Here is a 14,321-nt window from a genome sequence, read left to right as displayed (position 1 = left end):
TTTGTTTTCTTTTTTGATTGAAGTCGTAAAAACTGAATGATTTTAGTTTCTTTTTATATGAAGTCGTAAAATCTTTTACGGCTTCAAAGTCACTACATTTTTTTAATTATTTATTTGAAGTTGTAAAACGTTTAATGGCTCGTGCTAAATTTTTTAAAAAAATAATAATTTTGGATGACTCTAAATTAGTTTTAATTTATAATTTTGTATATCATTTTATTTATTATTTAATATTTTTATATTTTGTATATTGTTTTATTTAATATATTTTTTATATTTTTTATTTTATATTATTTTATTTAATATTTTTTATGTTTTTGTTACTAATGTTAAGAATTATTATTTATTTTGCAAATTAGAAAAATAATGTAAAATAAAAGACTTAAATTTAAATAAAAAATAAATGACTTGAATAAATGTTGAAAAATATTTACAAAGTTTATCAACAATTACTTTCATCTCCTTGTTAGCGAAGATAAATGACCTCAATATTTGAGTTCATATTTTATGTATGATCATTTGAAGCAACCAGACATAACAAGAAGGCCAGTCACTAGTCATATACACAATGAGAAGGACAAACAAATTTCAAATAGGCTTAAGAAATGTTCATGGTATAGAATGAAGGACATAATTATAGTATATTGTTTCTAATTTTCAATTTTATGTTTGTGTTTAATTTGTATTTTTCATTTTATATTAATGTTTTATGTTGTTTTTATTTTAACAACTATTTTTATTACTAAATAATTTTCTGTTATTTTTAATTTTTTGTATGAAATTATTAATTTACTTAATAATAAATGTAAAAACTAATTAAAAATATTTAAAAATAATTTAGTATTATTTGATCAATTTTAAGTTAATTTTATTTGTTAATATCAGTAATTTAAAAATAAAAAATAGAACAAATTTGAAGTCATGGCATATAAAAAAACAAAATCAACAATTTTTTTTACTTCAAAACCAAATGTCCTATAAAATCTTGCGATTTATTCCTATTTTGGTATTAATTCAAAATTTGTCTCATTTGATAAATTCAAAAGGAAATTACCCTTTTGGTCATTCGGCCCCAAGTAATTTAACTCGACATAGTCCTTACATAGCATGGAAGATAATTGGCCACATCCATGATTCCAACAAAACAGTATAACATACTTTATAGGTATATTACAAAACAAAGGGAATCAAGAACTGTGCACGCAAACCAACCAAGTCAAAGATTATGTTCCTATCAAAATCACCCCACCCAACAAATGTTATTTTAATCACAAGCTCTAAGACAATTTCATCTCTAAAACCCCTAAAACAGCTACTAGTTTTTAGCACTGGTACAGTACTTGATTGAGCTGTTGAGACCAAGAATAAAAAGATGATGAGAATACTTTAACTTTTGCCTTAAGCCATAGCCATGATCTCACTGTGATCATATCCGTGACTGGCTCAATTGGGACGTACCTCTTTGAAGACAATGTCATTTCGATGCCACCACAAAGACCAAATCACAATTGCCCAAACACCCAGCATATCTGACTCCCACTCAAAAAGACTTCATCTCCAAAGAAGCGATCACTTCCAATTCTCACCCACCCAAGAACCCAACTCAGCAATAAACCCATCTTTTTGAAGAGACAACCCATACAGTCTACACTGAAACTCACCCTTAAAGGTACCTCATTCACCCAAGGATCCTCCCAGAATTTTATGCTCTCGCCTGACCCCAACACTTTACTAATATCCTTCCACCAAGATGAAGTTATTGGCTTCCTTATAACGTCCTATACCCCCTCGTCCCCCTTTCCCTAATAACCTTCACCCACAATGCCTCCTCTTCATTAAGAAAACGCCACATCCATTTAGACAACAATGCTTTGTTGAACACCTCCACATCCTTTATACGCAGACCACCTTCCTCCCTATATATGAGAGCACTCCTTTTTCCTTTCCTCCGCCTTCGCGCCCCATAAGAAATTCCTCTGTAAGGATATGATTTTGTTAATAATAACTTTCCGATGAGCCTTAAAAAATGAGAGATAGAACAAGGGAATGGATGATAAAACCGACATAATTAGCAAGCATATTCTCCCTCCAAATGAAAAGTATTTATGCTGCCAAGACGATAATTGTCTCTTAAGTTTATATATAACGAACCTACATTCTTTTCTATGTGCCTGAAACATTCCTCATTTCATACATTTACAGGAAGCCCATAGAATCTTAGCCAAGCAAATCTGCATTCAGTAACGTCTTCCTGACACCAAGGCACAACTGATATGAATAACTTCTCTAACCATGCATCTTCTCCTTCAAAGATGTCCATCATCAGATTGTACTCCTCCTCACCAGAGAGTAATACTCCCTTATAGTTGTGTATCCAGAAGAAAAGCTTCTTGGACATCTACCATAAGTTGCGGTTGGTGTAATCTCTCTCCCCACCATTCACTTGTTCAGCCACTCCAGATGTGATTCTTTGACTTTCATTTCCCTACTTTTCCAGTCCTCGACCCTATATTTAGCCTTTCCACACTCTAGAAGTAGTTCCAACCCTACCCTGTTGAAGGACTTAAGAATAAGGACATCCCTTGTCTACGATTTGATTGTGCCGCTAGATACTACTTCTCCTCCAAAGTGGAATGTTTGTTTTCCTGTTGAAGTGGCTCATCTTTGCTTAGCGTGGTAGATTCACACGTAGTTTTCTATCGCCTATCAGAATGCTTTCCAGCTTCCCTTCCAAATCCCTCAAAACGTACGGATCCATATCTTAACGTTGTTTTTGTTCTTTTTCTTGCGATAAATAAGTCCCGTACCATGCACCCCCCATTTTCTAAAGATGTTCCACATATTTGATTCCCCATGATCCTCTGAAAAGTTTGAGAAAAAAATATGGAGTTAACCCTTGTTGTCGCTTTAGTCGCGTTGTGTGATACCCTCTATGCCCCCATCCTTCCAATACTCCTCTCTCTCTCTCTCTCATATTATGTTTTTTCTTTTATTTATCTCTATTTGTATACTTAATCTTTTGAATCACCTATTGTTTTCTATTTATATTTTTTTTATTTCTATCTCTTAATTAAATTTCAATAGTTTTTTTTTTAAGAATATCAATAATTAAAAATATATTCAGATAATAATTTTAAATTATTTATTATAAATTTAAATACAATTTATTTATTTAAAATATTCATTATAAATTTTTGTTATAATATAATATATTTTTGAAAATATTAATTTATTGTGAATTTTAATTTTATAAAATAAATACTTATATATTATTTAATCCACACATTAAAGTATTAGTTATAAAATGTCATCTTCGTAAAATGTGGAGAAAAAACAGTAAAAACACATAAATGAGATAACATAGTAGCGTACCATTCATTTCCCGTGATTATCCTTTTTTTCCCTTGAATGTGAGGTCAAAGCTAACCTGTAATTCAAAGGTATAGGCTTGGAAGTGTATATTATGAAGTCTAAATTTAATAGTAGTAAACGGCACGAGACAGTGCGGCGAAAACGATGGTCAGCCCTAAATAGTCAACAGTTAGCGACTCAGCAGTCAACATTGTCTCGGCTAATTTAATAAAGCAAAATTAAGTTAAAAACTTATTTAAAGGAACAGAATATATAATAATAATTAATAATGAGTTTAATGGTGATATCTTAAAATTTTATATTATCATCTAATTATAGATTAGTGTATCATATAAGATAATATATTGATTTTTAGAATAAATATCTTTAAAATTATATTAATAATAATTTTTTATTAAATGACACTGTAAAATAATTTTATATTATCAATGTGACTCTATTAAAATCATTGATAATACATATCTTAGAAATATAACATGTTAACCCTTACTCTAGTGTCTTCTTTTAATTTGAATAGTTTTACAAGTGAATTCAACCTTTAGATACTACTTTAATCATCTTTTTGGAAAAATAAATAGGCTTAAATATAATTTTAATCTCTTTTATTTTGTTAAAATCACAATTTTTCTCTTTCTTTTCATAATAGAGATATTTAGTCTCTCAATTTCAGAAAATCCATGATTTTCATCTTATTATCAATTTTACTTACATTTATTTCTTTTATTTTAATTAATTAAATAATTTTTTATAGTACCTTAAGTGAATAGATTGGGTTTATCAATTTATGATTGGTTAAATTAATTTGCGGGTCTCCATACTTTAGTCAAAATTTTAATTAGGTCCATGAACTTTTTTTCCAATTGGATCCCTTATCTAATTGTCATTATGAAAAATTATCCATTAACACTCAATTAGATGTCCAGACAATGAATTGAGGCTTCTGGATTGTGTTGTATCCAACTAAGTCAATTATGAGATATTTTTATAAAAGTTTAACATGTGCTAGTCAACTCAATTCAAGTATTCTTTCACAATTGTTTGGCTTTGCAATTGTTCAATCTTTGCAGAAAACTCTCACAAGTATTGAGTTGTGCTTACCATACACTTTAGAAGCATCAAAGTTCATTATATGCACCTCTACTTAGGTGTATGCAATTATTTTTTAACAACAACAATTAGATTTAGGCATCTAATTCGAAAAAAAATAAAAGTTCAAGGACTGATAACTGTGAAATTTAGGTTTAATTGATAGTTAAATTTGACTAAGAATGATTAGAATTCCTCTATTTTACTGTTGTTCTTAATGGAAGAATAAGGATTTTAATGTCATTTTAATTCTTGACCAGCAAGATTCAAAAGAAGAAAAATTACAAGTGTTTTGTAGGAAAATTAATGCAAAAACTTGAAGAAAAAACATTGAAAAAAAGTTGAAGATCAAGACAACTCGCTTAGCGCACAAGACAGGCCTAGAACGCCAACTCGCTCAGTGGCCAGCACAAGCTTAGCGCAAATAAGGCCTACGAAGAAGTCCAAAAGGCGCGCTTTGCGCGAATCCCTCACTAATCCCGAAAGGGTGGGCTTAGCGCGATACTCGCTAATCCCAAATGTCGTCGCGCTAAGCACGTAATCACCATCATACCCACTAAGCCCAGAAGGGTGGGCTTAGTGCAAGGTCACGTGAATTTTAACCTATCTTAAGCCTATAAAAGGAGTAGGAAGCAAAGGAAAAAGACACAACAAGACTCAGAGCTCTCTATTGAATACACTCAAAGCTTGAGCATCTCTAATAGGAAAAACCCTCCTTCTATAGTCATTCTCATCTTCTCTTCCTTTATTCATCTCTCTTCTTCTTTCATCTTTATCAACCCCCTAAAGTGTAAAGCCTCTCATGACAATGAGAGGCTAAACCTCTAGTGTTGGGAACCTAGTAGGCCAATTTTTGTAACGTAACTCTTTCCTGCTATCTATTTAATGCAATTTTAGTTTTTATTGTTCTTTTTTATGCTATCTTGTTATTGATTGTGGTCTGATCACCCATATTCATGCATCTGTTTAGGAGGTAATACATTGAAAAATGATTAGTTTCTAAAGAAATGGGAAAGACATCTAAATGAAATAATGTCTAGGAATAGAGTAATGTTTGTTTAGCTTATTTCATGCATCTTTATTCTTAATGCAATTTACTATTTTATCTTTGCAAAGGAATTTGGGAGGAAAAATACATAGATTAGGTTTTTCATGCAGGGAACCAAAGATAAAGTATCAAAGTAGATGCGGATAAAAACCTGGAATAACACCTGATAGAGAAAAATTATTAGCATTGCATCATAAGTAGTTTTGGTATGTTAGGCCCCAACACATTTGCATTCTAAATTCATCATTCACATTCAAATTATTGTTTATTTTTCTTGTCTTCTTATTTTTTCACTTACAATTTCTTATCTCTTCTATTACTTGAAAATTGAATTTATACCAATCTAAGTAGAAATAAAATTTATGTGGACTCGACACTCGGACTTCTCTTTTATTTTACTACTTGTGACACTTGTCAATGAGTTAACATAAACTCAATTAAAAAATAAAAATCTAATTAAAAAATTAGTAAAAGTATAGAAACTTATAGAATATTTAAACCTTTATGATTTAATTGGACTAAAACAAAATAATTAAAACGTTTAGTAAAATTGATGATTGAATCAAAATTACTTATTTTTTAAAATAAAAGACCAAATATCTTTATGTTAAAATGAAGAAAAAATTATAAATTAAACAAAGGAACAAAATAAAGATACAAGCAAATCCAAGCTTTGGATACTATCTTAGATACTTGTGCAAGGCGCATAAAGGCTCTCTTGGATCATAAAGAAAAAGTAAAATATCTTATAAAGCCTAATGTTGATTAAGAAATTTCAACACTTATTTGAGAAATTTTATAAAATGAATTTATCAATTAAGGAGTAAAAATATCGATTGGATTTAGTACTAAAGGTCATGTGTATTAAAAAATGCGAGTATGTGAAAAAAAATGTACATATCATGATCATCTTACTTTTTTCTTAAGATAACTCGTGATCATCTCACTTTAAAGTATAAAAACTTATACACGAGAAATATATTTTTTTTAAATGTAAAGATTTATTAAAACTGATTTACGCACAAGATGTGCCTAAGCCCAAGTCCTCAGCTGATACAAAAGAAAATAGTCCTCTCACCCACAACCACAACACACGATAATATCCCCCCAACTAAATAAAGTGCAGAACAACAATTTCAATCATATTACTCCAGTTTTTTTTTTTATGTGTACACAGGAACGTAGCCAATATTTTTATATAAGGGAGGCCAATATTAAAAAATCATCACTTAAAAAAATATTTAAAATTTTACATGCATGACATTTATAAGAAATTTAATATATAACTAATATTTTCTTATGAATAAAAATAAATATATAATTATGTTAAACATAAAAGTGATACTACTCAACAATGTAATTAACACCTAAACGTTCAAAGACCGATAGTAAAAGGAGAAGAAAGTAAAAAAATTTCATTTAAATTAAGTGAAAAGAAAATTTCATTATTGTCAAAGTATATTATTTGAAATATTTCAAAAATAAATACTTGAGTCACACATAAAAAATTCTTAGAAAATACTTGATTAAATTAATTACACATGATAAATGCTTAGATAAATTAACCAAGTATAAATGTATAGTTAACAAAAAATAACGTACATTTGGGATGCAATGACAAAGCCAATAATTATAACTACATGTTTAGACAATAAAAAAAATCATAGGAATAAAAATGCAAGGTGAAAAATGTTACAAGTATAATAAAAGAAACTCATAGCACAAAATAGGAAGAGTTAGCAACAATAATGAAAAAACTTGTGATTTTCTAAAAGCCAGGAGAATACATGAGAAACTAAATAAAATTATCAAATAAAGAAAAGTAAAAAATGAAGAAAACTTATTTTCACTTTAAATAAAATATGTTAATAAAAATATTAAATATTAAAAAGAACTAAATGAATTAAGAAGAGAGAGAAAAATAATTTTATATATATATATATATATATATATATATATATATATATATATATATATATATATATATATATATGATATTACAAAGGTTTAAAAACTTGGGTGGCCATGGCCCCTATAGCCCCCTCCATCCGCCTGTGTGTACACCCATCAATAATAACATCACATTTTAAGATATTCTTATTATTAACTAAAATTTAACAAAAGTCATAAACTTAAAAATGATTTTAATCTATATTATTAAATGATTGTATATAAAAAAATGTCATACATGTGTGAGAATAAAAATGTTAGTTATCAGTTTGTGTAATTTATAATTTACTTTAATAGTTATAAAATCAAAACTGATATAATTTAATCTAATATGTGAATACCCTACTTCCAACTTGAGAAATATAAAAAAAAAAAAAAAAATCTCTTTTTTATGATTTGGGTCTTACGTCTCTTCACCTAAGATGATATATAAAATTAAACTGTTGAAATTTTATCAAAAAAAAAAAAAACTATTTGATACAAGTTGATTGATAACTAAAGTATTAGCTGCTGAGAGATCACGTGCTAGTACTATATTTATTAATTACTAATAAAAAATTAACAAGCCTCCGAAAGCTTGTTATACAACCAACCAACCAACCAATTGGTTAAATTTTTTTTATCTAAACAACCCTGGTACGTACCAAAACATCTACTAATTAATTAAACTAATAAAACTATAGTAGAGGAGCCTACACCTAACATGCAAATCTACGAGGTATCAATAATATTACTACTTGGCTTCCGATTTCAATGCACATGCTATGGCCGGATATTAATTTGGCTTTTTCCTCCTTCCTTCTTTCTTCCCTCCTCCTTCCATGTTCATTAATAGGATCAAGCATATCATATATGCCACTTTTTTCAAAATAATAACCCACTTTCCCCTCCAATATTCGCAGCCTTTACATCTCCAAACGTTGCCGTTTCGGTCCCACACGCCCCATTCCCAAGCAAATTGCTTCGGGTCCCTCTCCAACGTTAGATGGGGTCCCCATCTTAACGGACACAAATCTTGGCGCTATAATGGTAAATGCCACTAACGTAACAATTACTAACAAACCCATATCAGTGCTATAAGATTTGTGTTCGATTTACGTGTAAAAAAAGATCTATTCAGGAAAAAAAATCGTGTAGAAAATTATCTTGAACTAGCCGTAATCACAGATCATAATACCAAAAATAATAAGTACTAACTAACAACACTTGCCGTGAATGTGATCCTCATTTTCAGGACCCAAATTCAAGAAATACTCACAATTAAGATATTCACAACAATACCAACTTTGGTCAAAAGCTAGCACGAGAGGCAAGTTCAGTTGCATGATATCAAAAAAAAAAAGTGAGCAACAAGCACCAAAAGGAGGATCCAGCCTTTTCCTCCAGAGGATCAAATCAAACAAAGTAACAAACTACTTCTCTTAGGTTAAAAGAAAATAATAATATAAAAATAAACCCACCCAAAAATATAATAAATCTAAATCATGTAACCAACCAAGCTACTCCACTCCAATCAGCCACCAATATTTTTTTCTTGTTGCACACAATATGAGACATGAATTTGAAAGTGGTGATACCCTAATAAGTGATTGGTTTGATTTTTTCTTTTTTTTTTTTTCTTTTTTTTTTTTCAAGTGACCAAGTATATGGGCATGGCCGAGGTAGACATCCTCTGCTGGAGTTGTTGTTGTTGCTCCATGTTGAGTTCTCTAAGACTCAAGTAAGGTGTGTCCACGTCATCCTTCGCCGGCGGCGTTACGGTTCCGGCGAGTGGCCCGGAGGAGGGGCGGCTGGTGGAGCGGTAGGGGGTGGCGGAGCCGCTTCGGGCCTCGGTCCAGTAGACCGGGCCCGAAATTGAGGCCCGGAAGGCCCGGGCCCGGGCCTGGTGGATGTCGTGGTCGTCGTTGTTGTGGTGGTGGTGGGCCCAGCGCCACTTGAAGAAGAGGAGGGCGCTTCTCCACCAGCGCTTCTTCCTGGGCCTGTGGGCCTTGCTACGTGAGTCGTCCTTGGATATGGGCTTCTGGAGCTTGAAGTGGATGGAGTCTATGGATCTCGCTGTCTCGCGCTTGTGCTTCATGGCTTCTTCCAACACCTGCTTTGGAGAAATTAAGAATCATATCATATCATACAGCTAAATAAATAAATAGTAACATTATGGTCCGTGAGAGAGACCTGGAAATAGTTGATTTGAGGGTCAAATCCATAGTCGCTGAAGTGTTGGGGGTCTGGGATGGGGAAAACTGGGGACTTGTTGGACATTGTGTGGAAATGGGTATGCTAAAAATCTCAACTTTCGTACTTGGTTGTGGTCACAAACGCGTGATAAGAAGAAAAAAAAAATGGAGAATGGAGAAGAGAAAGAGAGAGAGAGAGGGAAGGCTAAAAAAGTGTGTGTTTTCTTTTCTTGGCCTTGGGGGCGTGAGGGAGTTGGTAAACACTAGTAAATGCGCTTTCAAAGTTCACACCTTTTGGTATCTTCCATTTATTAGCTTGGTTACGGAAAATGCAGGCAAAAGGCAAACTAGTAATTGCTGCAATTCCAAGTACCCATGGGAAAATGAGAAAAATATATAATCAGATAGGACAAACCAACGAGAATAGTGCAATTGTGAAAATATTTCTTTCTGTGGATACCTACCCTCCTAGCTATCTTGTTACTTTTGGAACGCGTATTGACGTTTGCGAATAAATAATATAATATAAATATTTAAGACATGTTAATTAAGATATTAATTAAAGAAGTAAAAGAAATAATAAACTTATTCAAAAACACAAAATTATATTTGTTATGATTTTTTTATGTTCTCATTTTTATAATAAATATTTTTTTAATTAATTAGTAAAATTTTATGTTTAATACCTACATACCTCATAAAACTAAGCGTCCATTGGTAGAATAGAAAGAAATTAAATTAAATTAAATTAAAATGAAAATTGTGAATTAAAGTAGATGATAAAATTGTAAATGTTATCGTATTTTATTGTTCATTTTATTCTTTTATAATTATATTTATATGCAAACGAACAAATTTGAATATTGATTGAAAAAATAAATAAACTAAAGTTACATCTCAATAAATAACTAACTAAAGAAGAAGAAAAATGTTATTTTTTCTTTTCTGTTAACAATGGCCTCAATGAGGATAGAATCTTAAATATCATGCATTTATGCGAGACTCCTATTACTAGAGGCATGTTTGTATTGTGGTTTGAAATTGTGATATAGTGAATTTTAATGTTCTTTCACTACATAAGTAACAAGGGGTACTTTGAAAATGTGGATTGGAGTTGTTTGAAGTTGAAGGGGAGGGGTATCTTTAGTTCCTGGTATTTTTCAAATAGGAGGTCTTTTTGTTTATATATCCTTCCTTAGGGAAAATTCCAATAAATGGAGTGGAGTTTTTCTCAAAGTTAAACGGATAAAATTTCTCTCTAACTAAAAAAGTCAAATATTAAAGAGAAATTGTACTTAGTCTAAATAATAATTCAAACATGCACTAGGTCGTTTTTAGTGGCATAAGAAAAGTATGAATTTAATTTTACACATTATTCTCATCGAGTTTTAGATGAGTAATCTCCCTTCCTTTTCTATCTTGTCTCATTGTAATCTTCGATCTATTTGTTCAATGTGTGATGAGATATTTACAAAGGAATCCCGACCATCAAGTCGGTTAAACCTAAGATATTTAAGTATTTCTTTATGAAGTTAGTAAACCATACATTTCCTTATTTCTAGTAGGTCTATATATGTGTCTGACCTTGGGGGAGTTATCTCACTATGGAGTTATATTGATCAATTGCTCCTATAAACATCATGTTGTGATTGTGGAGACCATGTCAAACCACGTTTGAGTGCCTCTGTGGTCTGACTATATGCCAACTTTATGACATGTACAATACATATACTAAAGAAATGTGTTTTAAAATTGAAAAAAGATGTGCAATTATATAACAATAACAACATAAATACATATAGTAGTTATGTCATTTTAAAAAATCAAGGACATAAATTAATTATATAAAAATAAGTCTTTATAAAGTTAATTTAATTTAAAAACTATATACTAATTTTTATTATTTATTATAAAAAGTAATAGAATAGAAAATTATTTTATTTAATAATTGGAATGATAACCTGATATAAAAAAAATAGATTAGACACTCATAGTGTAAAATAATTTTACATTATCATACAATCATAAAGGATCGTACATTATATTATCATTTAATCACATGTTATGGGACGTGTATTTTACGAAATCTTTGAGATTCTTGGGATGATGGAGATGAGAATGTACATTCTCACATTTGTTTGGAGGTAATAAAAAAATTGGATATCTTTTATTCCTAGGAAAGTGAGATGTCCATGCTTAAGTTAAATTTGTATTGAAGTGATTCTGATGAAAAGATGGTGAAATTATGGATTCCTATATGGTGGGAATCATGTTAATCATATAAAATTTTTTATTATATCCTCAATATCAATACATATTATCTCATTATTTAGAACTCTTATTTTAGATTGTTTTGTTTTAATATGAATTTAACTTTGTATCTTTCTCTGTAATTCTTTTGGGTTTGTTTCCTAGCCTATTAAAGTTTTGTTATATATATCTTTTTGTGTTGTTTGTTCTTTATAAGAGACTGTAGAAGCGAATAACACAAAAATGAGGGTTGAGTTGTATTTTTAGAAATTAAAAATTTTTCTTAAGACTGAAAAACATGTGTTATCATCTGATGTATGTATCAGATAATAAGAAAAACAAAATGAAATATAAGATCTAAAAATAAATTCAAAACTCTTTGTTAGTTAAAAAATAAGAAAGCCCATAAATAATTTATATTGGTTTGTCTCAATCTCAAGACTAAGTCCAATTTTTGGCAACCATCAAGTTTTCACTAACTTATCAAAGTTAAAAATATTGTTCACTATCACTTATGGCTCTTACACTTGCAAGTTCTACCCTAAGTTTGACTTAAATTCAATATTCTTTGTCCTACCAAGCCATTGTTGGCTCTAAATAAATCAACTAGATTTGTTGGAATATTGCACACGAACTAAAAAAGTATAATCGTCTTATAAACGGATATATCACTCAACACTTTTAATATTTTCTCTTAAGGCATACAAGTTATTTTGAGAGCTTTGTATTTTTATAAGAATTTACATAAAGCTTTACAAGAAAGAATGAAATAATGATTTGCGTAAATGATTCGTATCTTATTTCTTCAAAGCTTCTTCTATATATAGCCTTCATCTCAAAGTATCTATTGTCTCTCAACGATTGGATTCTTCACTATATTCTTCGCCTGAGGTCCTACATCCGTTGAAGCATTTATTGTTTGTATTAAATGCATGTCCCTTATTCATTTAAATTCCATATTGATAGGTTCCTATGCTTCAACAGAGAAATCACTTCTCTTATTATAACAGTTATGCAATAACAAAGTGCACTTTTTGATGAAGATCAACATCTTCCAAACCATGAACTTCATTTATTCTTCATATGACTTTGACAAATCCTAAGATAATGTTTTATGCATCAAAGAATCTTAGACATAAAGCATTAAATGAAGATCTTAAATGTACTACTTAAATGCTATATTAGATCGTCTTATAAGTGCGTCATCTGACAACTTTAGATGCATAAAGACAGATCATGATTTAATAGCATATCATACACAACTTTTATCATTTGTATTTATTTATATCTAATCAAAATAATTAGAAGTCTTGATTCTTCTTTAAGACATAAATATCTTTTGACTTAAGAAAGACTGAATGAGATATGTTGATGTTATGTTTCTTTAATAATAAGATATGGTTCAGGAATTTATTGAAAAAATTTGTAAGATTCTTGATTGTTATTTGCAAACTTTAATGTTTAACCTCGTGTTTTGTTGTGTAGGTGCATGTAATAAGTTCTTTAATATATAAAAGGATATTTTAGTAATATAACATATATTCGTTAGAAAAAATAATGTGAATCAAACACATTTTTTAAATATTTCTAAGAATATAAAAAATATTTTTGACCAATTTCAATAGTTAAACAAACATATTTTTCTTAAAATATTCAAGAATATCTCATTCCCATTTAATATTCTTAGGAATAATAATCTTATAAGATTTTGTAAAACAAACGCGTCCTACTATTATGTATGATAAGTTTATTTACTTTAATAATAACCACTTTAAAAGTTATGTCAACTGTTATTTCTAATTAGTTGATACTATAAAAGTTTTTACACTAATAACCATTAAACTCTTTAAGAAGTTATTATCTTTAGTTTTCAAGGAAAAACATTAAGGGGAGTGTATTTAATTAGGATTTCAAAGGATTTTAAAATATTTTTTTCCTGTAAAAAAGATTTTGAGATATTCAATCAAGATTGTTAAAATTTTTAAGGAATTTAATAAAATTTGTTGGTATTCAATTAAGATTGTCTACAACATAAAAAAATGTCTTATGGTATTCAAAAGTATACAAAATTCAATAGATTCTTTTTTAGGATGAATTTTAATAGATTTCATGAGATTTTTTAGTATAAAATACACATCAAACAATCTCACCAAAATTATTAAAATTTCATGAGACTTTCTTTTTTTTTTCCTTCCAATTGCCATTTTTTTTCTTTTCTCGTCATACAAAATCTCGTCTTTTTATTGAAGACAATAAACATTCATAATTTTTATTACTCTTTCGACCAATAGATAACATGTATTGGAAAGTTGATATAAGAAATCTTCTCAATTCATTGAATTCGTAATTGGGACATCTTGATGACGTACCTTATCTTATCCATATAAATGGACATGAATATATATATATATATATATATATATATATATATATATATATAT

The 14,321-nt window shown here is 29.5% G+C and overlaps 1 protein-coding gene across 1 annotated transcript; it reads right to left on the bottom strand.

The window, feature by feature from the left end:
* Positions 1-8,861: 8,861 nt before the first annotated feature.
* LOC100786266 (uncharacterized) lies at positions 8,862-10,008 on the bottom strand. The gene is made up of 2 exons (XM_003534791.5): positions 9,629-10,008; positions 8,862-9,548 (listed from the first exon to the last, which is right to left on the bottom strand). Exons 1-2 carry the CDS (start codon positions 9,713-9,715, stop codon positions 9,087-9,089), a joined length of 549 nt encoding a protein of 182 aa, XP_003534839.1. The 5' UTR covers positions 9,716-10,008; the 3' UTR covers positions 8,862-9,086.
* Positions 10,009-14,321: the final 4,313 nt, after the last annotated feature.

The sequence above is a fragment of the Glycine max genome, chromosome 9 (genome assembly GCF_000004515.6).
Source record: "Glycine max cultivar Williams 82 chromosome 9, Glycine_max_v4.0, whole genome shotgun sequence".
NCBI lineage: Eukaryota > Viridiplantae > Streptophyta > Magnoliopsida > Fabales > Fabaceae > Glycine > Glycine max.
The sequence above is the reverse complement of the archived record's forward strand: the minus strand, read 5'-3'. Positions and strand labels throughout refer to the sequence as shown.